The 24508-nt window shown below is 58.4% G+C and overlaps 10 protein-coding genes and 1 non-coding gene across 11 annotated transcripts; 6 read left to right on the top strand and 5 right to left on the bottom strand.

Annotated features, from left to right (window-relative positions):
- The first annotated feature begins 556 nt into the window (after positions 1-556).
- TRAVEDRAFT_149751 (C-5 sterol desaturase) lies at positions 557-2153 on the top strand. The gene is made up of 3 exons (XM_008041398.1): positions 557-1232; positions 1286-1691; positions 1755-2153. The coding sequence occupies exons 1-3, from the start codon at positions 682-684 to the stop codon at positions 1878-1880; spliced, it is 1083 nt and encodes a 360-aa protein (XP_008039589.1). The 5' UTR covers positions 557-681; the 3' UTR covers positions 1881-2153.
- A 468-nt stretch (positions 2154-2621) lies between these two features.
- Positions 2622-4257, bottom strand: TRAVEDRAFT_65239 (WD40 repeat-like protein; the record flags this gene model as incomplete). Its single annotated transcript, XM_008041397.1, has 9 exons — positions 4020-4257; positions 3860-3952; positions 3630-3803; positions 3419-3571; positions 3252-3352; positions 3165-3188; positions 2988-3109; positions 2867-2920; positions 2622-2821 (listed from the first exon to the last, which is right to left on the bottom strand). Exons 1-9 carry the CDS (start codon positions 4179-4181, stop codon positions 2622-2624), a joined length of 1083 nt encoding a protein of 360 aa, XP_008039588.1. The 5' UTR covers positions 4182-4257.
- A 240-nt stretch (positions 4258-4497) lies between these two features.
- Positions 4498-4589, bottom strand: TRAVEDRAFT_t114. Its single transcript has one exon. It is a non-coding gene; the product is annotated as a tRNA-Arg (tRNA).
- Positions 4590-5229: 640 nt separating this feature from the next.
- On the top strand, positions 5230-5574 carry TRAVEDRAFT_108294 (uncharacterized protein; the record flags this gene model as incomplete). Its single annotated transcript, XM_008041396.1, has 2 exons — positions 5230-5353; positions 5402-5574. Coding segments are annotated over 2 exons (297 nt in total), but the record flags the coding sequence as incomplete, so codon positions are not given.
- Positions 5575-6270: 696 nt separating this feature from the next.
- Positions 6271-9410, top strand: TRAVEDRAFT_65237 (DHS-like NAD/FAD-binding domain-containing protein). Its single transcript, XM_008041395.1, has 3 exons — positions 6271-6457; positions 6518-6645; positions 7150-9410. Exons 1-3 carry the CDS (start codon positions 6316-6318, stop codon positions 9157-9159), a joined length of 2280 nt encoding a protein of 759 aa, XP_008039586.1. The 5' UTR covers positions 6271-6315; the 3' UTR covers positions 9160-9410.
- Positions 9411-12615: 3205 nt separating this feature from the next.
- On the bottom strand, positions 12616-14976 carry TRAVEDRAFT_126512 (cytochrome P450; the record flags this gene model as incomplete). The annotated part of the gene is made up of 13 exons (XM_008041394.1): positions 12616-12776; positions 12831-12859; positions 12916-12948; positions 13005-13228; positions 13338-13575; positions 13634-13700; positions 13756-14009; positions 14063-14235; positions 14289-14386; positions 14442-14485; positions 14541-14632; positions 14686-14783; positions 14844-14976. The coding sequence occupies 13 exons, from the start codon at positions 14974-14976 to the stop codon at positions 12616-12618; spliced, it is 1644 nt and encodes a 547-aa protein (XP_008039585.1).
- A 1014-nt stretch (positions 14977-15990) lies between these two features.
- On the top strand, positions 15991-16538 carry TRAVEDRAFT_72490 (proteasome regulatory particle lid subunit SEM1). Its single transcript, XM_008041393.1, has 3 exons — positions 15991-16144; positions 16203-16338; positions 16399-16538. Exons 1-3 carry the CDS (start codon positions 16009-16011, stop codon positions 16454-16456), a joined length of 330 nt encoding a protein of 109 aa, XP_008039584.1. The 5' UTR covers positions 15991-16008; the 3' UTR covers positions 16457-16538.
- A 1003-nt stretch (positions 16539-17541) lies between these two features.
- Positions 17542-20297, top strand: TRAVEDRAFT_149733 (metabolite transporter). Its single transcript, XM_008041392.1, has 19 exons — positions 17542-17648; positions 17707-17732; positions 17789-17815; positions 17881-17889; positions 17948-18087; positions 18149-18252; positions 18307-18428; positions 18487-18769; positions 18820-18826; positions 18885-18916; positions 18966-19022; positions 19075-19144; positions 19203-19261; positions 19320-19347; positions 19399-19552; positions 19609-19629; positions 19694-19756; positions 19821-19903; positions 19960-20297. Exons 1-19 carry the CDS (start codon positions 17584-17586, stop codon positions 20065-20067), a joined length of 1458 nt encoding a protein of 485 aa, XP_008039583.1. The 5' UTR covers positions 17542-17583; the 3' UTR covers positions 20068-20297.
- TRAVEDRAFT_72488 (uncharacterized protein) lies at positions 20270-21702 on the bottom strand (the record flags this gene model as incomplete). Its single annotated transcript, XM_008041391.1, has 4 exons — positions 20270-20488; positions 20544-20789; positions 20850-21368; positions 21475-21702. The coding sequence occupies 4 exons, from the start codon at positions 21700-21702 to the stop codon at positions 20381-20383; spliced, it is 1101 nt and encodes a 366-aa protein (XP_008039582.1). The 3' UTR covers positions 20270-20380.
- Positions 21703-22206: 504 nt separating this feature from the next.
- Positions 22207-22947, top strand: TRAVEDRAFT_37862 (uncharacterized protein; the record flags this gene model as incomplete). The annotated part of the gene is made up of 4 exons (XM_008041020.1): positions 22207-22228; positions 22294-22379; positions 22444-22650; positions 22750-22947. 4 exons carry the CDS (start codon positions 22207-22209, stop codon positions 22945-22947), a joined length of 513 nt encoding a protein of 170 aa, XP_008039211.1.
- Positions 22948-23098: 151 nt separating this feature from the next.
- Positions 23099-24255, bottom strand: TRAVEDRAFT_126424 (NAD-P-binding protein; the record flags this gene model as incomplete). The annotated part of the gene is made up of 3 exons (XM_008041390.1): positions 23099-23521; positions 23581-23783; positions 23853-24255. 3 exons carry the CDS (start codon positions 24253-24255, stop codon positions 23099-23101), a joined length of 1029 nt encoding a protein of 342 aa, XP_008039581.1.
- Positions 24256-24508: the final 253 nt, after the last annotated feature.

The raw sequence follows: 24508 nt of genomic DNA, 5'->3' as shown, positions 1-24508 counted from the left end.
TGCACTCGATTATGGCTCCTGATCTCGGCACCGAGGCGGCGACTGCACTAGAGCGCACAAACATACATAGGAGACGCCACGGTGTCGCGCCTGGAGCGGAGATGAACACGCGCGATAACGGACGTCGTACGACGATGCACGCACAACAGTGCCGCACTGTCAGTGCGGCTCGATATCAGCGCCCGAGACGTACGTTGCGCAATACGGTCTGACATGCTCGCCGCTCGGGGCGCGGAAGCGGAAGGGGCAACGCGCGGACGGTGGGACCGGTTCGGCCAGCCCCGGCCGTAACCAGGCCTTCCGGGCGAGCGGGCACGATTTGTGCGCATTGCTTCTGGCCGGCCTGGTGCGCCAAGGCATGCCTTGTGGTGCGTCGCCAGACCGTGCGGCAGCATTCAATGAGCAGGAAGGGGTGGAGATGGACGGGGTGTGGGTGGGGAGGACCCTTGCGGGGAAACTGCGGGAGGCCGCGGGGGGCGATAAGATTAGATGCTGGTGAGATCTAATCTGATCACATGCAAGAGGGATGTGTCAAAAATGAGAGTGGCACGACTTTGGGGACGCGCGCCTGGAATATAAGCAGCGCGGAGCCGCACCCGGTCTCGCCGTGGTCGCTCAGCCTCTTCCCCTCTCAGCCGTACACCTCAAAACCATCAGCGCCGCCCCAGTCCCCCCGGCGCCATGGACGTTCTCCTCAACCTCGCAGACGACTACCTCCTCGACAAGGCGTGGGCCGCCGTGCTTCCTGTCTCAGCGTTCACAACCGCGTACACGAATGCGCCCGGTCTATACAATTCCTCCCACGTCCCCGCCCTCCCCTCCCACTCTTCGGCATGGTCCCAGCTAATTTCATACATTCCCCATCCGCCGCTCCCAGACGAACTTCTGACCTCGCCCTTGGTCGCTTCCGAGACCGTCGCCTCTGCGTGGCCGCGGGACTACCTGCCGCGCCAAATCATCTCCCTCCTCACCGTCACGCTCGTCGGCATCCATGTACTCTACTTCACCTTCGCCGGCCTCTCGTACAAGTACATCTTTGACCACAAGATGATGAAGCACCCGCGGTTCCTCAAGAACCAGGTCAAGCAGGAGATTGCGATGAGCTTGAGGGGGTTCCCCACAATGACGCTCCTCACTTTGCCGTGGTTCATCGCGGAGGTTCGCGGCTACTCCATGATGTACAACGACGTCTCGAAATACGGGTGGACGTATCTGATCTTCTCCGTGTTCTTGTGAGTAGTTCGTATCCGCTTTGCGCCACGCAGTAACTAACGGCGATATTCAGTTTCCTCGGGTTCACGGACTACTGCATATACTGGATCCACCGTTGGGAGCACCACCCTATATGCTACAAGTGGTTGCACAAGCCGCACCACAAGTGGATCAGTGCGTCTTGCTCCTCGTTTACCGCCCGGATGTCACTAACGTTTCACTTTGCAGTCCCCACGCCCTTTGCGTCGCACGCGTTCCACCCGCTCGACGGCTACGCGCAAGGCCTGCCGTACCACATGTTCGTCTTCCTGTTCCCCATGCACAGCAAGCTCTACCTCGGCATGTTCGTGTTCGTGAACTTCTGGTCCATCTTCATCCACGACTCGGATATGATAACCGGCCACCCACTGGAGACGATCATCAACGGCCCTGCGCACCATACGCTGCACCACATCTACTTCACGGTGAACTACGGCCAGGTACGCTATCTTTGTCCTCGCAATCTCCGCCCGTGCAGCTGACCGACACCCCTCCGTCTGCAGTACTTCACGTGGGCAGACCGCATGGGCAAGTCGTATCGCCAGCCGCTCTCCGAGCTCGACCCCATGCTGCAGGTCCAAGCCTTGGAGGCGAAGGAGGCCAAGGCCGCGCTCGGGAAGGAGGAGTGATGTTCATCCGCTCCCCTTCCCCGCCCGCCGTCGCTTCCCCTGCTCTGCTCTGCTCGCTCGCTTATTCTTTTCTATGGATGTTTTATCACGATGCGCGCCACGACCCAGCCAAATGTACACTACTACATCCGCCCGCGCCCCGCCTAGCGGGCCCCGGCGCTCATAGATACTCGTAGGGGGTGCTGCTTTACCTAATTCCCACCGCTGTCGAGGGTTGTCGTCTATACCAGCATCTAATGCATGCATGTCTTTGAGGAGCAAACCTCATTCCCGTCGTGTGCCCGTCTGCAATCTGTCTGCAATTTGACAGAGGACCCTGAATGACGTCCGTCGCTGAATGCAGTTAAGGCGATCGAGAATTTTAAAATCGTGGCCCCTAGGCTCCCCTAGGTCGGGCGGACAGCTCTGAGACGGGAACTTTAATTCGAAACCTTTTACAGGAGATTGCAAAGACAAACATGGCGGCACACGACACGACACAGCACTGTACAAGGAAACGCTCGGAGGCGCAGACAGCGCGGACGACTTGTGATTACAGCGATAGACAAACAGCAGTAGCAGAAACCCCCCCCTCCCCCAACTCGACCCTCGACGAGCCCGCTTTTCCAACGCTCCCCCCACTTGGCCAAAACATGGCTGTATATAGAACGCTCGCGGCGGTCGCAACATGAACCACGCGCGCCACTGTGGCACACGAGCGGCCATACGCACACTGCGCGTACTGGTATCGCGCAGCCCGTCTCACCGCTTCGAGGGCTTGCGCTTCACCTCCTCGTCCTTGCACGCGTGCAGCATGAGCTTGTTCGGGTGGCCGGGCGTCATGCCCGAGTGGCCCTTGGACCAGTCGTACGAGACCGCGTACGCGAAGATCGTGCCCGCGCGGTTGAACGCCGAGCACGCCACCGGGCCAGGCGCGGACTCGAAGGCTGGCGGCGCGTATGCTGTCGGTCAGCGCGGGTGCGAGGTCAAGAGGGAGACAGACGTACATTTCAGGCGCGTGCGCGCGTCTTTGTCCCAGAAGTTGATGGTGCCGTCGGATCCTGCGGACATGGGACGTGAGCGGGTGAGCGGGTGGGAGACGTTGGGGCATGGGGCTGCGGGGCTTACCGCAGGTCGAGAAGGTGCCGTGTACGGGGTGGAAGCCGATGTCGTTTACGGCGTAGACGAGCGACTGGTCCTTGGAGGTCGGTGACTGGTCTTTGCGGTGGCACTTGAAGGAGAAGTTGTTGCTGTTTGGTGGTTCAGTGGCTCAGTCAACACCAGAAGCTCAAGGGAGGTACTTACGAGGCATCTTTCTCTTCTACATATCTATTGGAATGCGACTAGAGGTTAGTGAGCTGTACGTGAGCCGAAGCTAGCGAAAGAACGCACTGGATAGCTACGCGGCCTTCGATACTTCCCACTGCGAAACCATTCGCGGTAGGGAAGCAGGAGACTACGCGTGTCTGCCACTTCAGTGGCGAAACAAGTGTCTACGGAGTATAACGGCATAGAGGTTAGGCGTGGTGATCAGAATGGGCTGTGTGGCGGGTACGTACCTTGAATGGCGTAGTCGGGTTGGCGAGGTTGAACACTTGGATGTGCCGCTCAGCAGTGCCGACGACCATTAGGGGGTATTGGACATCCATGGTATAGCAGCGCTCAGGGAGCTGCACGGTAGATACAGGGGCCGGTTGACGCAGGTCCCAGTACTGCAGCCAGTCCGGTATATTAGCCGCGTCCCTAGTACAAAGAGAGCGAGCGACTGACCTTGACTGTTTTATCCCAACTGCCAGTGGCAAGCACGCTGCCCTGCGGGGACTCGATCCACCGCACGACGCGAATTGGCGCGTCGTGCTGCGCGACCTGGGAGGCCTGGCCTGTAGTCACGTCGAACATGCGTCCAGCATTATCCGCACCCCCAGACAGAATCTTGGACCCGTCCTGATGTGCGCGGGTTCATATCTACCTATTACTTTCCGGGGTAGGGAAGCACATACCTTGTTCCAGCATACGCTCAGAACAGGCCCTTGGTGAGAGTACATCGCCTTGCCCTGGGTCTGCCCGTTCGCGCCAACTTCATATATGCGAACCTAGCCACCGGGTACAATGTCAGTTCTCCTCCGTATTCGACGCGTCGCCGAAGCTCTCTCCACGTACATTGTTGTCCCAAGAGCCTACTGCAAGATAATCCGCAGTAGGAGAGAACGCGACGGAGGAGATGGAGTCGGTCGGGGGGTCGGCGACCTCGATATCTTTCTCCGCCGGAGCGGCGGCGTTGTTCACGAGATTGTTCGACGACGAGGAAGAGAAGAAAGACATATTGTCCTCTGTGGCTCAGAGAGGCGGGTCCAGCGTCTCGGCCAGGAAGACGAGGTTGAGATGAGGAGAGAAGACGGAGTTGAACAGAGAGAACGCAGCGGAACGGCGCTCGCTGCAGCGCACATGCCGCACCGTTCACTCAGCCACAGCGCGCGTGACATCCTTCCCGTTTAGGCAATCTGGCGCAGTCACGGTAGGCTCGACAGACACTTCGGAGGTTTGAACGTGTTTCACGGCCTGAAGAGAAGAAAAAGACTGCCGTCCGTTCTCCGAGGATACTGTAGTACTCCTCCCATACAAAGGGGTCCAAAAAGAACGACCAACCTCGGATTCGAACCGAGAATCTTCAGCTACTAGTGGCTAAGAAAGCACCGGAAACTGACGCCTTAACCATTAGGCCAGCCGGCCGCGGTTGCCCACTGGAATCGGTGGCGGTGCAAATTTTGGGCCCGTCGACCAGGTTCACTCGATCTCGTCTGCTTTCGACGATATCGACGCTGTCCAGCTCGCTGTCCTCTGCGTGCTGTCAACCTCCCAGGGAGACGTATGTTGCTGTTTAGCACACGACTGTGATGCAAGTAACGGGCATGCGTATCCATATAACCTGGCATAGGGCCGATGTGTACCACCCTCCCGCGGCCCAGGTGCCTAGTACGGTCGCCCCGGTCTCCACCATGGTCCGTCGTTCTATGACCACCCTCCCGTATTCACTCGTCCCGCAAATCGTCACTGCTTCACCGTTTCACCACCCGTCATACCGACATGTGGAAAGGAGTGATCGTATGCTACTTTCCCTGTTGTAGAAGGTGACTTGCTGCAAGCGGCAAGTCTCGCGTCCTACCCGACGATCCGACCCTTGGTGACGTCGAGCTGAGGTCAACACACGGATGGCGGATGCGGAGGCATCCAGTCGTATATATATACCTCGCCTCTGGACGACAGACGATAGCCAACATCCCCTCTTTCCTTCGAAGCCCAACTTCACAACACGCAATTCACCATGGTCAACCAGTCTCGCGGCCATAACACGGCTTCGGCCAACCAGGACGACAAGGCGTACAAGCCGCAGTCAGGCGGTGCTTCCGGCAACGCCGCGTACGACGACGACCTTGACTACAAGAAGGAGGACCATGAGACCAAGCGGTCTGAGCAGTCCGGCCAGATCCCTAACAGTGAGTTCAGTATATTTGCACGTGGACGACTTCTCATATACATCTCAGGGGAGGTCGATGACCTGCTCTCGAGCACCACTGAGGAGGAGAGAGATGTCTCTGGGTACACCCGGGGCGTCGACGTGGATGCCTACAAGCAGGAGCGCGAGATGGATCGCCAGCTCGGCCAGACTGGAGTAATTGACGATGAAGAGGACGTCGATGTGGACCGCTCTACCGGGCGGTGAACGCTGCTATGTCGGAATAGACGAAGAGGAACTGAGAAGAGGATTGTACTTGTACCTTTGTAATCGATCTCACGACTTGTCTCAACTGTGTACCGGATATGACTTGATGACAGCTTCCGCGAGCTCGCAGGGTCTGCTGAGGCGTTCAGGAATCACTCCGCGCCATAGCAAGTAATATGCATAACGGCTGCAATGCAGACTCGTACGCTTCGTGTAAGACTTCATGACGTCGGAGCTTTCCTGATCCATGGAAAGTACCGCGTAGTCCCCGTCGTCTTGCATGTAGCCTTTATGGCATGCCACGGATCTAATGAAACATGAGTGCACGCTGAGGCGAAGTAGGGCGAAGTACCGGCAATGTGGATGGCGCACGCCAGCGTCGTGTCGCCGTGAGCCTGTGTGAGTGCGCAGATAGACGCAAATGCACCATGGGGGGTCGCGGACGGCGATGTCTGGGCCACAGCCTTGATTAACGGGGCACAAGGTGGAAACCGACGTGTTAGTGAAGATTGTAGTGGCAGTAGTGACCATGGTTAGAAACGGTGATAACCGCTGGTTGATGCATTAATGTCGGAGGCAGGCGCCCCGACCCGAACGGCGCGCCACCGCGTCAAGTGGGAGGAATGCGAACGGGCGCACTCAACGCCTCTCTCTTCCTCCACCCACCTCCTGTCCCTGCGCAGCCCCCGCTCGTCTCCGCGCCCGTCCCGCTCGCCATCCGGTCGCCGTCCCCCGATGACGGCGTTCCTCCCACTGGACGCGGCCGCCCCCTTACCGTCGTCACCATCGTTTCTGGTGCCCTCAGCTGACTCCGCTAGCCATGTCAAGCGGGTCATCAAGACCATCCTCAAGGCGCGCCGTATCGCAGTCGTATGCGGTACGTACATATCCTCCCTCCCTTGAGGCTGCGCGATGCTGATAATGCTCGGTGCGGTAGGTGCGGGAATCTCGGTCCAAGCGGGGATCCCAGATTTTAGGTCGTCAGAGGGACTTTTCCAGTCCCTCAAGAAAGACCACCCGACGTTGAGCTCTGGGAAAGACTTGTTCGACGCCTCCGTCTTCAACGTGAGTAGTCAGCTCGGTTCACCTCGCGGCCACACTGGTCGTCGGGGACGTAATGATGCTCAGGCGGTGCTTCCTCGCGACGGCCGAGCGCATATACCCACTATATTGCCTCCGATATCTGCTCGGACGTGGCACTCAACGCAATATGCACGAGCGGTTGCCCTCGCGAAGAGAGAACGCCCAGTGTATTTGGGGTCCTCCGTCAGCGTCCGCAGGGTAACGTATGCGGCGCCGCAAGAATTCGGATTCCTCGGTGTCAATCTGCGCCGCACCCTCGAATATGGGCGCGCATATTTTCTCGCCACAGTGCAATAGGCTGTCGCGCCCGCGCTATCCTTCAATGTGGCTACTTCGAGTATAGACGACGACCATGCATGTGTGCATTTTTCTCTTATGCAGCTCCATTCCACCTGCTACGAGCCATGGTTGTTTGAAAAGGCTCGCGTTATCCTCTTTCGTTTCTCCATGTTGAAGTGTTGCTCACATCATGATCTCATATTGTAGTCGGAAGACACAACATCACTCTTCTGTCAAATGATCGCCCAACTATCTCAGATGTCGGAGTCGGCGGAACCCACTCCATTTCATCGATTCCTCCGTGTTCTCGACGAGCGCAGGCGGCTCCTCCGGGTTTACACGCAGAACATTGACGCGCTAGAAGAGAAGTCGGGCCTATCTTTCGGCGTCCCGGAACTCGACTGCAAGCGATACAAGCCCCGCCCTGCCAAAGGAAAGGCAAATACTGCTCTTGTCGACCCACCTGAAGAGCCAGTCGCAGGCCGGCTACCATCTCCGCCGGCGGAAACGCCCCGATGCATCCCTCTCCATGGCACCCTCCAAATGATGCACTGTCAGACGTGCAGACATTCATACCCTCTACGCGACTACATTGGGCCTTTGGCGTCTGGTACTCCCCCACCATGTCCACAGTGCACGGCCCTAGAAGAAACACGGCAGCTTGTGGGCAAGCGGTCCCGTGGGGTCGGGCGACTGCGCCCGAGTGTCGTCTTGTATAACGAAGACCACAAGGACGGCGAAGAGGTGGGTAACGTCGTGCGGAAGGATCTGATCGGCAGCTCGAAGGGCAAGGGCCGGGCCGGCGCAGACTTGCTTCTCGTGGTGGGCACTAGCCTGCGCGTTCCCGGCACGAAGCGCATCGTGCGCGAGTTCTCGAAAGCCGTGCGCTCGCGGTATGACGCGATGAATGCCCCGCCCGAAGATGCCGCGACGTCCTCCCACGGCCTCGCGACTCCCACGCCGTCGCCGCGCCGCTCGCCCGCCGAGGACGAGGAGCCCCCGGTGCGGACTGTGTATCTGAACCTCGACTTCCCGGTGCCGACAAGAGAGTGGGAGGGTGTGTTCGACGTGTGGATACGAGGAGACGCACAGAGCTTTGCGAGGATGGTGCACGAGGAGTTGGAGCGGGAGGAGCAGGCGAAGGAGGCGGCGCAGGAGCGGAGGCGGCGAAGGGAAGAGGCGGCAGCGGAGATGGCAAGACAGGCTGAGGAGAAGGAGAGGGAGGAGGCCGCTCATGCGAACCAAGATCAGTCCCCGGTCAAGAAGGGCAAGAAGCGGAAAGAGCAGTCGCATTCTGAGAATGACGGACATGGTCATCCGACCAAGAAGCGTAAGGCAGGTGCGCCTCCGCTGTCGCCCGTTTCACCTGCGAAGAAGGCGCGGAAGACACAAGTGAAGCCGAAGCCGAAGGAGAGCAGGCCGCGGAAAGAACGGAGTGGTAGTTTGCCTACGCCTCCATCGTCCCGCGACGATCCGAAGCGGCTCACCATAAAGCTACCGGCGCGCTCACAGTTTATGGCAGGAGTCGTGATTGAAACGTCTGTGCAGAAGCTCCCCTGTCCATCTACCACACCAGCACCGCTATCTTCTCCGTTGTCCTCCCCACCAACTTCAGACGACTGCGCTTCACCACCTTTAGCAGCTGCCTGTCCACCCTTCCAGACCTCCTCGCCTCTATCCACCCCTCCGCGCTCCCGACACACATCGTCTCCTTACAATATGTCCCGCATGAGCAGCACGCTGTCGGAGATATCCTCGCCACTTTCGTCCCTCGGGTCGATGCACTTTCCCTCTCCTCCCAAGATCTCGCGGACGATCAGCAGCACCACGCAGCAGTCGTCTCCCCTCTCCTCCGTCCCGCCCTCGCCGTACCGCGAAGACGCTCCGCCATCCCGTAGCGGCCCCTCTCCGTACCGCGAAGACGCTCCGCCATCCCGTAGCGGCCCCTCTCCCTACCGCAGGGACATGTCGCCGCCCCCAACGCCCTCACCCCCACGCAGGAAGAGAGCAGTGGTTAGGACGCAAAACATGGCCGGCGTGTATATGGGCCGGAGACCGGGGTCCAAACAGGCTTCTCTGACATACGAGTACCACCTGCCCGCGCGGGAGGACGAAGACGTGGACGTGGTCGGGATCAATGACGATGACACTGCGCCGCCCTCGGAGAGCCGCCTTCCGGAGTCGTACGTTCGGACTCACCAGGGAAGTGTGCGATGACGGACACGGCACATTTTTCGTCCGCCCGATAGAGCCGCCGTGCACATCCCTATCCCCTGCCTGCATTCTGCATTCGTGTATTGCGACTTGTGCGCGTGTGATTTATTGCTTATTTGTACGATACGGAGTATGATACGGACGAAGGCGGACGTTGCGGTCGCCGACGTACGGGCGCGTGTATTGGACACTCCATACAGGTGCACGCTCCGATTAATCTATTTAGCTGCTCGTCCCGTTGCTTCACAGTTGTGTTCCGGCACGGTATATATACTGACAGGCCCAGGTCAGGAATCAGCGCGCTACTCCTTGCTGGGGTACACGCGAAGCATCATGGGTAGAGAAGCTTTCCCCCCTTTCTGGCCCACGGAGGGGTATCGGACACCTCCGAAATTCCACACGATGCGCTTGTCAGACAGCTCGAAGGTGAAGTTGGCGAGTAGAAGGGACAGCAGAACCTCTACCATCATATCGTTAGCCCAAGTGCTGTATGAGCGGAGAAAGGTAGGAGCACGCACTCATTTCCAGCTGCGAGAACTTGAATCCGCTGCAACAGGTGGACCACTGAGTGAGTACGTCACGGATCTTTCAAACCCAGGGTACGTACATGCACGCGCGCCCGCCGCCGAGGAAGGTCATCCTAACAAGAAGTGAGATATGAGACACCGCATATAGGTAGTGAGATGCTTACAAATTCGAGTATACACCGGGCATTCGCGCCTCGGTGACGGCGGTCGGAAGGGGGGCAAGCCAGCGCTCGGGCTTCCACTCGTACGCGTCTTCACCCCACAGCGCCTTGTTACGATTGCAATTCAGCAGACCGGCTACCACTGACGTGTTCTTTGGAATGAAGATTTCGTGAATGAACGACCCGTCCAGGCCTGTGATCGGTTTCGACAGCGGGAGAATGACGTCCGTCTGCGTCCTGCAGTACGAGGGACGTTAGTCACAAAGGCCCGGTTCTGGGAACAGAGCAACGCACTCGCGAAATACCTGTGCTAGTGGCGCATGACTAGTAGTACATCAGCACGATAATATGGATTTCGGAAAGGGTCTGTCTGCCATGCTTACAGTCTCAACGTCTCGCGACAGACCGCCTCCAGATAAGGCAAACCCATGAGGGCGTCGAAATCTAATCCTTTGTCCGCGCCAGCCTCTAGAATCTCTGCACGAAGCTTCTGCTGGACATCCGGGTGTTCTGCTAGAAGCGTGAAAATTGCGGATAGTGCATTGGAGGTCGTGTCGACCGCCGCCATGATAAGGGTGCTGCGTGGTTGTGTGAGGAGGGTTCGATCCAGAAATGGTAGTGCTGGACAACGAACCTCATTTGCCCAACGAGTTCATCTTCATCGAGTCTTTCGTCCCCCGATACCTCCATGTTCGCTTTCACTGTGCAAGATCTACGTTGTTAGTGAACGAACGCTGTTAGTTCGGCCTAGGACGCACAGAGGATGCTCATGATATCCTTCCCTCCTCCAACCTGCTGGGAGACGGCAACATCCCCCTGCTCCAAAGCATTTTTCTTTTCCTTGTAGATCGCCGACGCGCGGGCCCAGAATATCTCGGATACTCGGGAAAGGAGCTGGACGCCCTCGTGAGGGACCAGCTTGACCAGCATGCGGCCAATCCCGGCAAAGCGGATGGTCGGCAGGTACGGCAACACTCTTCGAGGGATTGCGGAGCGGCCGACGGCGTAACTAAATAAGGACGATGGCGTCTTGGCTCGACGTGCGGTAAATGTAGAAGGACGCGACGTACGTGAAGATCTTCAATGCTGCCGCGTACTCGTCGGGCTTGTCGTTCACAAGAGGGTCGAAGGAGCACCCGAGGCCGGCCTGACCCATTATTTCGAGCGCGGTGCGGCCAGTCCATGTCGCCATGTCGATCTCGGTGGGCCCGTCGGACAGTCTGGACCGGATGGCATGCACGAGCTACATAACCAGAACGGTGAGAACGCCGCATACGTGCGGGGCCTGGACAAACACACGGTACGCCCAACATTGTAGAATATCGGGATCATGTGCCGCATATGTTTGGGGGAGAAAACGGGGTTCAGCATCTTCCGCTGTTTCTTGTGGTGTTCACCTGGGACGCATGTGAGTCTACACCGATACACAGGAAAGTCTTGTATTTACTGACCGAGTGTCGAAAGCAGACCCTTTCCCAGCACTAGTTCATTGCTCCTGCGTTATGTGAACACCGCATCGAGCCTATGCTCAGGGGGGGGGAACATACCGAATGAAGTACTGCCCTTCTTCGTAGATATGCTGATCCTTTACCAAAATATGGTAAAGTGCGCTCGGGTCGAAGACGTACAATATCCTTCCCTGTAGTGTGACACGGCCAGGGGTCAGCGGGTTCCATCTTATAAGCGAGAACCAAGGATGACTGACTCCAAAAGGACCCCGCAGTCTCGCAATTCCTGCGGGATAATTCTCAACGAGGTACTCATGGTACGGCCATGAGTCTAAGGCAGTTAGTTGTCCCAAGTTTCCTAAGCCAACGTCGTTAGTAAGAGTGATGGCGAGTGTACATGACATGCAACATACCGTAAACAAAAGACTCCGAAGGCGGCCCAGGTATGTTATCCAACGGTGATCGGAATGCGAAGGTTCGAGCCAACGTCCAGATCAACCATGTGGCGAAGCAGATGAGTACCGCCTGTACGAGCAACCAGATCATGCTGGGGCAAGAGACAATACGCTGGCAAGGTTGGGCGATCGCGGGGAGAAGACTGGCTAGGAGTTGCAAGAGGGTTGAAGGTGAGCGAAGCCGCAGTAATTTCTGGCATGCTCCCCCAGTATTCATACACCGAGGACACCGATTGACGCCTGCTTAGAAAGCCCATTCGGTGCCCAGAAGTCTGAGAAGACAGACGGAATGCAATGCGACGACGCGTGGGCGACCGGCCATTGGTACGCAACGCAGAAGGCAACCCTGCATGGGGCAACGAAGCAGGCTTGGAGAGCACGGGGCCAAGGGGTGCTTGGCCGCATGCATGTCGGAAGGATATTTGACGGTTGTACATAGGCCTCGAACGGCCTTCCAGGGATGAAGAAGGGTGAGACGGTTAGCGCTTTCACTCGTATCAGGAAGCCTTGGTGCCAATCATGAATAGAGGGCATTTGCACGGCCCAACCTGTTGACAGATATCGGATTGCGTTCGTTAGATATACGTAAAATGGGGGCGTACGATTGGCAAGAACCTCACCTTACGCAGTCAAGGTTGAAAGAAGCCAGCCAATTCAGGCAGAATCATCGTCGCTCGTACGATACGAGCACACGCACAAGAACAAGAAGTGCTTCTAAGCACATCCAACGGCACAAGTTGGAGCGAGATGTATATTGTGCTCGCGCCTGCATTCGTGATATGAACGTTGCTGATATAGCATTGCCAGTCGTTTCGGGCGAGTGCGCAACGTGCGATATCGGTAGAAATTACACAGCGGATTGGTGTTGTCAAATGCCGGCGCCCTTATAAAGGCTGACCTTCATAGGTAGCGAGGCCTTCCCGCCGTACTTCCCAACGGACGGGTAGCGGACGCCTGCCATGTTCCAGATGATCGGTTGCGCCGTCTTCTCGAAAGTGAACTTGGACAGGAGGAGGGACAGAATGACCTCTGCGATGGCTTTGTTAGTGAGGGGTGACTAGCAATAGACGTTAAGAGACCCACTCATCTCCAGCTGCGAGAACTTGAAGCCACTGCAGAAGGAGCGGTCAGTCACAGCGTGCAGAGGGGAATTGAAGGGGACACAAACATGCAAGCGCGTCCTCCGGCGAGGAAGGTCATCCTATCGAGTGAGGTTCAGTGGCGTGCAAACTAGTGTTACAATGGTTCTTAACTTACAAATTCGAGTAAACGCCAGGAATCTTCGCCTCAGTGACAGTGGACGGGAGCGGCGAGAGGAACCGCTCAGGCTTCCACTCGTAGGCGTCCTCGCCCCAAATGGCCTTGTTACGGTTGCAGTTGAGCAGTCCCGCGACGACCACTGTGTCCTTCGGCACGTGGATCTCGTGGATCATCGAGCCGTCACGCCCGCGGATCGGCTGGGAGAGCGGAAGCACGACATCCTGGTTAACCCTATGCACGTAGTCAGCTCCTAGGGTCGCGCGGCATGGTGGCGGGATGCGCACTCTCTGAACACCTGGGTCACTGGGGCGTCGCTATATAGGGGTCCACGTGTGAGCGAACTGCGTGCCGAAAAGAATATGATAGGACGTACATTCTCAGGGTCTCGCGACAGACCGCTTCCAGCAACGGGAGGCCCATGAGCGCGTCGAAGTCGAGGCCTCTGTCTGCGCCAGCACTGAGGATCTCCTCGCGGAGCTTCTGCTGTACGTCCGGGTGCTCGGCGAGACGCGTCATGATGAGGGACAGCGCGTTGGAAGTCGTGTCCACTGCTGCCAGAATGAGGGTGCTGTGTCGGGACGACTGATATCAGAATCGGGGGAGGCAGCGACCGTGGCTGGACGCACCCCATCTGCCCAATCAGCTCCTCTTCCGCGAGCTTGTCTTCTCCGGAGGCCTCCATGTTTGCCTTCACTGCAACAACCTGTTCAGCATGACGGATCGCACCGGCATGCCGGTGCGCACGTACGCAGAGTGCTCATGATATCCTTCCCGTCCCCTACCCGCTCCCCGAGGGACTCCCCGCGCTCAAGCGCCACCTTCTTGTTCGAGTAGATATCGGTCGACCGTCCCCACAGCTTGTCCGCGAGCGCGACCAGCGTCTGCACGCCATCGTGTGGGACCTTGCTCATGAGCCAGCGGCCCAAGCCCGCAAACGGCCCTTGAATTCTAGGGAGATACGGTAGGATGCGCCTGGGGATCGCGGCCTTCGCCAGGGCACCGCTGTAGCGGGGGTCAGATAGGTCTGGTACGCGGAGTGTAGGGCCGAAGCACACCTGAACGACTTCAAGCTGGACGCAAACTCGTCCGCTTTGTCGTTAACGAGCGGGTCGAACGAATAGCCGAGCCCGGCCTGCCCGACGAACTCGAGCGCGGTGCGGCCCATCCATTCGTTGATGTCGAGCTCTGCGGCACCCGCGCGGACGCGCTCGTCGATGGCACGAACGAGCTAGGGGGAGGTGAGGTGGGGGACAGAGCCGGCATACACTGCACGCTACGTACGAGACGTCCGACGTCGTAGAAGATGGGCACCATGTGCCGCATGTGCTTCGGCGAGAACACCGGGTTGAGCATCTTGCGCTGTTTGCGGTGGTGGTCACCTGCGCGGAAGGGCGTCAGGATGCAGTGCGGCGTGATAGCGGCCGACATTCTTACCCCAGGTTGCGAGAAGGCCTTTGCCCAGGAGAAGCTCGTTGCTCCTGACAAAGGGCAGGTTATCAGTATATCTGTGAGTTGGCTCTAGGACAAACGCACCTGAAGAAGAACTGTCCCTCATCGTAGATGTACTGGTCTTTGACGAAGACGTGGTGGAGGGCGCTCGGCTCGAAGACGTACAGGATTTTCGACTGGAAGTGTCATGTTACCGGCTAGTTCCTCTCGTACATGTGACAACACTCACTCCGAACGAACCCTTAAGTGATGCGATGCCGGGATAATTCTCCAGAAGATGATTGTGGAATGGCCACGAGTCCAGCGCGAGCAACTGTGATAGGTTGCCTATGCACAAGCTCGGAGTTAGATAGCTTTCAAGCAACGGCAGCACCGATGTCTACATACCATAGACCCATGAGTTCGACGACGGGCCCGGGATGTTGTCCAGAGAAGACTTGACGACCCACTGGCGACAGAACCTCCATAGCATCCAGGTTATACCGCATATGACGGCCGCCTGGACAAGCTGGGTCGGCATATTGAGGGTTGGGCTTGCTGGACGCTGTATGGAACGAACGAGTACGCTGTGTGAAAGGGAAGTCAATGAGCTGAGAGGATCAGCCTCGTGGGCCCCCATGTGCGGTATATATACTCTTCCTCCCGCCCGCCATGAATGGGAGCTGTCATCAAAGGTGAGCGACCGCGGTCCAATGTCCGCACAACCCACGCGCCCAAAGCGCGTTCTGGGAGAACGTTTCCAGCATCACCGTCTGGCGTACGCGTCGGCTGTCCCGGCGGTATGTGGTCCTGCGACATTGTGCAGAACGAGACCTGATGAGACCGCGCGACGCGTGGGAGAGCGACATATGCGATATGACTGGCGGGTAAAGCGCTATCGACACAGGGTGCGAGGGCTTCCATAGCGGTGGCATTTCCTGGCTTCTGAGTGGATCACGCGAGCCGACTGATGTCATCCCGAGTGACTGTGGATGCTAGGGTGTGCAGAACCAGCCACAGTGAAGTCCGATTCTCTCGGGCGAGGATCTGCGGTCGGAAGGCGTGCGAGCCAAGAAGTGCGGCGGTGAGTAGTTTGATTTTAGTGATACGCGCGTGGTAACCAGCTATAGTGAAGCGATGAGTCCTCTTGCATGAGTGCGCACGCAGGAAACTGGTCTGATCTCGGAGGACGCACCGGCGAGAACACAGCTGCAATTGGATTTGTGGAAAGCCCGACCGTGATAGAGCCAGTCAATCGCCATGAGTACTTGACTATTTGTGGTTTGATCTGAAGGAGGCCCGCCATATCGTTCATATTCAGCATATAGCACACACCAGCCTGCCATAGCAGCTTGGAAACCAGTCCTGTCTCAGCGTTGGGCTGCAAGATGAGAGGCAGTCGTAAGGAATTGTCTTGTAGTATTGCGATCGCGTACATAGGCGCCGAGACGCGTGAGCACGCGTCTCGATTCCCACGCTCACCCGCTCACTGACGCGTCGCATTCCTCCGCCAAACTCACCAGCTCTCTACCACCTTGCACTTCGCGTCTGTTCTGACCTCTACGCCTCTACCATGTCTGCTGCTGCTGCGTCAACATCTCAGCCCGTACAGGGCACTTCTGCTGCAGTCGAACACACAAAAGATGACGACGTCCCGCACCTCGGCGTGCTAGAGGAGGATGATGAATTCGAGGAGTTCGCGGTAGCAGGCACGTTGACCCTGCACGCGTCCTGCAGCATACATGCTGACTTGCGTCCAACACATAGACTGGGACGACTCACAAACGGACCTTGCGCATTTGGCCGGTACGGCACCCGGCGCGGCGAAGTCGGGCGGGGACAAGCTGTGGGAGGACAACTGGGACGACGACGACATCGAAGATGATTTCAGCGTGCAGCTAAGGTGCGTCACCATATTTTCTTACCGCCTGTGACCGCTCTCTGACCGCGTGCACACTTACAGGAACGAGCTTGCGAAGAAGAAGGGCAATGGCGGCGGCGCCGAGGCAATGCAACACTGATCTCGTGCCGGCCAGTAAACCACCATTTCTCGTTTGGACTGTTCCCCTCTGTACTGCTCTACATCACCGAAATCCACGAACTTGCAAATCAGGACATCGGCGACGTTTGAGGGTACCCGTGGGCCCCACCAGGAAATTGAAGTTCCCCGTCGTAGAAGTGATATGGACATGGCTGTCCGAGAGCTCCCGGACAAGGTAGGTTTCGGCAGAATAAGAAGGTCCGTGGAGGTTATGACTGTAGAGTTGTGTCAACGCCCGCCTGTCAACCTGCCGCAGTCGATTTGAAGACCTCCGGGGTAGAATGTAGCGGAGCGTGTCTTCCGAGTCGTCGCCCTCCTCTCCGGTGACGCATGTGCGTCTCGGATTGAAACACTGCCGATGTATGCGATGGGCGAGAGCTGGCGTTGTGGCGCTGCTTTGGCGATGTGGCTGGTGTGAGGTCAGAGGTGTCCTGATGAGGTTCGTCCCTGGATTCAGGGTACAGTACAAGATTGGCTCGCTTCTCGCACGAGCAGCGACGCTGGTCGGCGGTACAGATATGATCAGCTCAAAGGGAGAATCGGCATTCATGGTGGCGGCGAACGTTGGTCGGGTGAGCGACATTCCTGGTCTTCGGCCGTGGGGCAGAAAGATGAATATATTTACAGATGGACTGCAGGGCCGGGGATTGATGCAATCTTTGAGACGGTGCTTACCCGCGATTCGCGTCAGGGCGTTCGATAAGTAGGAGGCCGACTGCAATCTACGCCGTGGTCGTAGATCGCTGCAAAGAGGAGTTCATTGAGCCCACCGCCTCGGGAAGAAGAGAAGACACCGGAAAGGACTTGGCTGGGACGACGGAGCCATTTCACAGACGTCGGTCGGCGGATGGCCTGGGGCGGGCGGGGAGCAGGAGCCAGTGGGGGCGGGCGTTGGCGACGAACGTGCGCAGAGCTTGCCGGATAGTCAGGCCCATCCACCCCGATATGGATCGCCATCAGAGGCGCGATCAAAAGTTTGGCAGTCGCACGCGGGGAACCTCTATCGCGCCCTCGCTCTCTCCCACTCCCGTCCTTATATACCCCCGCCATGCTCCGACCTCACCTGACTTCCTGTCCCCCGCCGCCGCTGCCTGTTCCTCTTCCGCCATGAGTGTCGACCAAACGCAGCTGTCCAGAAAGCCCCGCCTCTCGCAGGTCTCCCTCATCTTCGCGTACGTCTTCGAACGTTCTCTTGCGGCCATTTGCTGCCCGCTCACTGTCTCCAATCAGCTGCGGAACCGCCCTCTTCTCCGATGGTGAGCGCGTCCTGGACGCGTCATTTTTGCGGCTCTTTCTTACGGTTGTCTTACAGGTTACGCTAATGGCGTGATCGGTGCTGGTACGTACCTGCATACACTTCTTCCTGCCAGAGCATATACTCACATATCCGGCACTTCTCCGCAGTCAATACGCGTTCGTATCCTCCGCAAACACACGCCCCCTTCGCAAACCTCACCGTCTCCTTTGACAGTGCTCAAGCGTATATATGGCCCGGAGAAGATCACCACAAACTACAGCAACACGATCAGTAGTGTCGCTTTCGCCGGCACGGTCGTTGGTATGCTCGTCTTTGGCTATCTGTCGGATAAGTTGGGCCGTAAATTCGGAATGGTGCGTACCGCGTCTATCGCCCCCGATTGCGGACGGAGCTTCACCTGCGCATGACGTATAGATGCTGGCCACCGGCATCGTCGCCCTCTTCTCCGCGCTTTCGGCAGCGTCCAGCGGGGCGCACCACAGCGTGAACGGCATGCTCGCCATGTTGAGCGCGTGTCGGTGAGTTTCTCCCCATTTGGAGCGCGGGCGCAGTCCTGATGAATATTCTCGCAGTTTCCTCCTCGGTATCGGCATCGGTGCAGAATACCCGTGTGGCTCCGTAGCGGCCTCAGAGCAGTCCGAAGAACCCGGCATTAACAAGAACGCGCAGCATCGTTGGTTTGCCCTTGCTACCAGTACGCACGCTTACTATATGCGCCTGGGCGCCAACACGATCTGACCGCTATAATGTAGACTGCATGATTGACACGGGTTTCGTCGTCGCGGCGTTCGTCCCGCTGGTGCTATTCTGGATCTTTGGCGAGAACCACCTCCGCGCCGTCTTCCGCATCTCTCTCGGGTTGGGTGTCATCCCTGCTCTCGCAGTTCTGCTCTGGCGGCTGAGGATGGAGGAGCCTACCCGGTACAAGAAGGACTCTATGGCACGCGCGAAGGTCCCGTACATGCTGATCATCCGCCGCTACTGGGTTAGCCTGGCCGCCATCTCAGCGACATGGTTCATCTACGACTTCATCACGTAAGTCTGTTCTATAACGTCGGCGCTTCTCATATTGACTGGATACATAGATACCCTGTATGCGATTTCATATTCCTGCGGGTACCTTGTATGCTAACAAAATCGCGTGCCTTAGTTCGGGCTGTTCTCGTCGACTGTCACTAACACGTGAGTCCATCTGTTGTAGTTGTTGACGAATCGTCTAACACCTATGAAGGATTACTGGCGGCAACTCATCGCTTTCCGTGGTGTTTGGCTGGTCTGTTGTGATCAAGTATGTCTTTTACGCCCTGAATTGGTATGCACACTTATCACGGTTATGCTAGCTTGTTCTACATCCCCGGCACTGTCGGAGGCGCCTTCGTCGTAGACATCCTCGGCCCTAAGAACACCATGGTATGTCTGCATAGTCAATGCATATGTATGGTATGGATATAATATCTTACCTTCACAGATCGTCGGTCTCCTATCACAGGCTGTCATCGGCTTCATCATGAGCGGCCTCTACACGCGGTATGTAAATTGGTATCTGCGAATTCGACCACTGGCCGGTTGCTAAATCTATGCTCAGCCTGACGGAACATATCGCGGCGTTTGCGGTGAGTTGAACGAGAATAATTGTAAATCATTGTGGCTTATGTTCGGACCAGGTCGTCTACGGCATTTTCCTCAGTCTCGGAGAGCTTGGACCCGGTAACTGCCTGGGTATGCTCGCGGCGAAGTCCGGCCCGACCGCTGTGCGTGGCCAATTCTACGGCATTGCGGCCGCTATTGGCAAGATCGGTGCCTTCGGTGGTACTTGGGGTAGGCCTTTCTGGTTGTGATTGCATCGAAAGTAGGCTAACTTACCGCCCGCTTAGCCTGGCAAAGGATTGTTGACGGTGCGCTTTCCGTCGGTTGTAATGTCATGTCAGTGTGCCATCTTAACTTCGGATGATGTTGCAGATTTCCAGGCGCACTCGACCGACCCCAACATCGGCCAAACTGGCCCCTTCTGGATCGCTAGCGGTATGTGCAGTGCGCTGATTCTTCGCTGACCAGTTCACCAAATATGCTTTCTTGTGTACGATAGCCCTCGCGATCATCAGCGCCGTCATCACATTCTTCTTCGTCCGCCCGCTCTCGCACGATGGCATGACCGCGGAGGATCTCAAAGTCGGTTCCTTGCGACATGTTTATGATTCTGGCCTGACCCCGTTCTTTCCGTGTAGTTCCGCGAGTACCTTGAGGCGAACGGCTACGACACCTCCCAGATGGGTCTCATCGAGTCGGAGACGAGCTCCGTGTCCACCGGTGAGGAGAAGGGCGAAAAGGTCTGAGGGCTTCCGAGACCAGCGATTCTTGCGACGCCAACGTCGACCACCCACATGATGGTCCATGATTTGCACGATCTCATGTCTCTCTGTCCCCTCGCCTTGCTGTGTTGTTGTGGTATGCTTATGACTTTTCTTGGTAGTGTCGCAGTGCTGTCGACGCCTTCTGTCTGTGTGCTTTACGATACTCACGGCGTACTGTTTATATCAATCGTATCGTAGCTTTGTTGTATTCCTGCTCTACAGGTCCGTGTCTCTCTAAGTATACAAATGTACAGAGCCAAATTAAGTGAGTGGAAGCGTCCATCCTATCCTTTTATCAATACACCTCTTCCAGGTCGCCGTCATCATCCTCGTCTTCGGCCTCATCATCACTCCCAGCCACCTCCGGACTTGCGACCTTCGACGTATTTGCAGAGCTCGTATCCTTTCATAGCAGTGAGTCAGTGATCCTGCCTCTACGGCTTCACGACACGACTGACCTGCTTGTCGCCGTAGTTTGCGCTCAACTCCCAGTAATTATAGTGGAGCCCCCCGCGGTGCAGGAACGCGATCTCCGGGAGGACCTTCTTCAAGTACGCCTCTGGCTGCCGCGTCTTCTCTTGCAGATCTTTAAACGACCACTGCGGCCTGTCCACGAACAGCTGGAACAGCATGTCCAGCAGCTCCGCCTTGTCCGCGCGCACCCTGCGGTTCGCCGTGCGCTTCCGCGGCGCCTTCGCGTCCCTCTGCACGCGCAACCAAACATGATCAGTTCCGCACACAAACACGAAAAGAGAAGGACGCACCGGACGGACGCGGGGCATGCACTCGGGGCGCACCTCGCCGGGCTTCGGCTCGTATATTTTGATCTGCCGCTGGGGTATGGCGGCGGCGACGGTGCGCGCCCGCACCCGCTCGCGCAATCGCGCGGAGTACACCGCGCGCAGGCTGCAGTGGTGCGTCACCGCGCTCGCGGCGGCCTTCCTCGGTCCCTTGTGCTTGTGCGTGTGCTTCTTCGCGGGCGCGGTTTTCCTGGTGCTCACCCCCCAGGCTGGGGCGAAGGCGGGGCGGGCGCGGGCAGGGGGCTCGTACGCGGGCTCGAGGACGCACTCGTTGAAGGGCTGCGCGGCGGAGTCCGGCTCGCGCACGTCGATCTCGTACTCGTCCGGGCCGAGGCCGTCCCAAGGGTCGAGCGGGGGCACGCTGAGCACCCAGCGCGGCGCGCTCGACCCGGACCCGGGCGCTGGGGGGTAGCGGCGGATGGTGGCGAGCTGGATGCCCTCCTCGTCGACCTCGGCCCAGCGCTCCATGAGGTGTTTGGGGATCTAGGGGCACCGGGGCGCGCGCGGCCAGGGTAAGCTTACTGGACGTGTACAGCTCCCGGCGGGGCAGGCCCGGCGGAGCGCGCGGGGGCGCGTCGGACACACGCACCTTGACCATCCAGAGCTCGGGGCGCCAACTAGGGTCGACCTGCATCACGTCCTCGTCCTCAGCGTCGTCTGCGTCTTCGTCCATGCATTCTGGCTCTGATTCGTCCGCGGACCCTGCCGCAGACTCGGAGTCTGATGAGATGTAGTGCACGTAATTTCCGTTGTGCTCGGCGGCGGTATACTCCTTGCATGCGGCAAGCTTCATTCTGGGGGTGTTGTTGGCGGGCATTTTGGCCTGCGGAGGATGTAGTGGGGGGTAGAGGCGCGCGCTAGGCAGGGATTATGTAGCCGTGGGAGGTGAGCCACTCAGTGGCTCGTAGTGCGCTATTGAGGACAAGAGGCGTATCGAGGGCGACATTGTACTACACTGGGGCCCTGCACGCTTGGTTCACGATCGCGATAGCGCTAGCAGGCGCGGTGTGGCCGCGGACCTGGGGCCACGGCCACGTTGCGTCCTGCGTGTGATGGATGCAGGACATGGTCTATGCGTACTGCACAGGCGCCCGCGGGACAATGCGAGTGGCACAAGATGGCGGGGCTTTGGCGCCGGCGTTCAGTATCCCTCCTGCCTTTTCGAGCATGATAATTCCTGGGAATAAGCGGGTGCCACAGTGCCACCGTGTGAGTTCTGTGGCACGACACCTTGCTCTGGACCACCATCTCTGCCGTAGCGCGGCGAGGCAATGCGCCCACATTCACAGTTCTTGCCCGCCTGATACTCCAAACGCGCGCGATGCCCCCGGCAAGACGACAACGTACGGGCCACGCGTCGTCGTCCGCGTCTGAGATAACCCACAGCGTTTGTTTCATCTCCTCCCAGCCGCACGCCAAGCACAAGCCGCCAACGCTCCCCTAGACCCGGAGGTCATCGCGAAGCGCACGAAGAGACATCTTGACGAGCTCGAGGTACGTCGGCCCTTCACTGTAACGCTGCAGGGTCCTCACTTACGGGATGCATTGCCCCGCTCAGCGTTCCAACTACTCCGAGCCCGCGGGGGCGGGGGCGGGCGGCGAAGACGAAGACGAGCACGGCGTCGCGCCAGGCGGGCGGACCGCTAAGGGCCGCGCGCGCCAGACGATAATATCGGACAAGGGGAAGAAGCCGAAGAAGTCGTCCATGAACGTCCGCACGGCCGTACTATACAAGAAGACCCTGGCCGTGCTGATCGAAGATTCGGTGCGTGCGTGGATGCCGTCTGCGTCTCGCGGCCGTTCTGACGCGCTCCTGCCCTTCTCTGCGCGCGCCGTGCATGCCTCCCGGGCTACGTCACGCCAGGGCATCGAGCATCTGCCGCCGGGCGTGCCCACGTACCTGAGGGCTGTGGCCCCGCCGCCCCGCGAGCCGCCGCGGATGTTGTGCTCCGTCTGCGGCTTCTGGGGGAAATACAAATGCAGGCGCTGCGCGATGCCGTATTGCGACCTCAGCTGCGAAGGCGTGCACAACGAGACCCGATGTGAGCGGAGGGTGATGTGACGGCAGGCCACAGATTCGTGGGCTTCCGTCAACCGGGCCCTAGACGTGCGGGTTTGCTGTCAACTTCGATGCAGAGTGTGTATTTGATGCGTCCAGTGGTCTACAGGCCCCGCGACACCTACATGACGATATATCCGATACTTCCGTACGCTTAATTGGCGGTGTAATTGTACTTCTTGGCCGCAGCGCGCTCGACGAAGGAAGGGAACACCCAGTACAGGTAGTGCCCAATCCGACTGATCAATGCTGGCATGAATACCGCCTTCTCCTTATGGTCGATTGCGCTAAGGCAGCGCTTCGCGACAGCGACACGCTTGAGTCCGTGTTTGCTCGGATCGGCCTCGCGCACAGTGCCGCCGTCCACTGCGGATGCTCGGAAGTCGCCCTCGACGGTGGCCGGGAGGATGTACGTGAACGCGACGGACGGATGTTCTATCGCGAGCGACTGATAGAGGAGGAGCGCGGCGCCTTTGGTGGAGGCGTAAATGGAACGCGTGGGGGCGGGGATGACTCCCGCGAGGGATGATATGAGTGCAACTGACGGGGCCGGGGACGTAGCGGACAGCAGCGGAATCTGCGCTAGCATGGCCTCGTTAGTTGGAAGTGTTCCTGATACTTGGCACTTGTACCCACGAAGGTGACAGCGGAGACAAGTGGCCCCAGGTAGTTTCCCTGGATCGCGGCGGTGGCAACGGAGACGGTGCGCTTGATGCCCTCCGCAGCCGCATGCGGCGGGTGGAATGCGCCACCACGCTGCTCCACTCCCGCGACCTCCAGCAGAGGGCGGAGCGCAGAGACTCCGGCTGACACGACGAGTGTGTCAAGCCCGGCCCATTCTGTGGAAGTAGTGTGCAGCGCTCATGAGCTTCCGAGTAGTTCCTGAAGAAGCAGACCGTGAGACTAACCGTTCTCCAATTTCTCCCGCAAGGCGACCATGTCTTCCACATTATTGAAGTCAGCCACAGCGTGCAGGATGTTCTCGGACGTTCCAGTGGCGCCGCCTGCGGTCGGGGTCGGACGCAGGCTCGCGCATTCCGCCGCAACCTCGTTCACTTGCTGCTCCCGACGGCCGACGACGCACACGCGCGCGCCCGCGGCGGCGTATTCGTGGGCGATTGCGCGACCTATCCCACTGGATGCGCCAATGACAAGCACGCGTTCGCGTGTTCGAGGGAGGATTCGCGAGCGTCGGCGACGGAAGTTGTGTAACAGGCGGTGACATAGAAAGATCGCAGCGAGCGTGAGGAGGGCGGGATGCTGCCCCAACGCCGCCTTCACGGAGCTGCTGGCGATCGAGAGTGCATCCATCGTGCCGTAATGCTACCAAAGATGTTCGTTGAACGCAGGGTAGGTCGAGGACTGCGGCTCACCGAGAGTGCACTGTGGCTCGAGATAAAGCGTGTGAGAGCCGGAGGCTGATGCTATGAACCGGGAGCACCGGATGGGCGTCTGTTCTGATCCAAGTCACCTGCCTATTCGGGAGCCCACGTAGCGCGCGAATCTGCGATGGATCTGCACGAGTCCAACTGACTCCTCTGCGCCGGAGTTCGTTCTGAATTGC

This window comes from Trametes versicolor (genome assembly GCF_000271585.1).
Source record: "Trametes versicolor FP-101664 SS1 unplaced genomic scaffold TRAVEscaffold_7, whole genome shotgun sequence".
Lineage (NCBI taxonomy): Eukaryota > Fungi > Basidiomycota > Agaricomycetes > Polyporales > Polyporaceae > Trametes > Trametes versicolor.
Note: the sequence above shows the minus strand (reverse complement) of the source record. Positions and strands in the feature narration are given on the sequence as shown.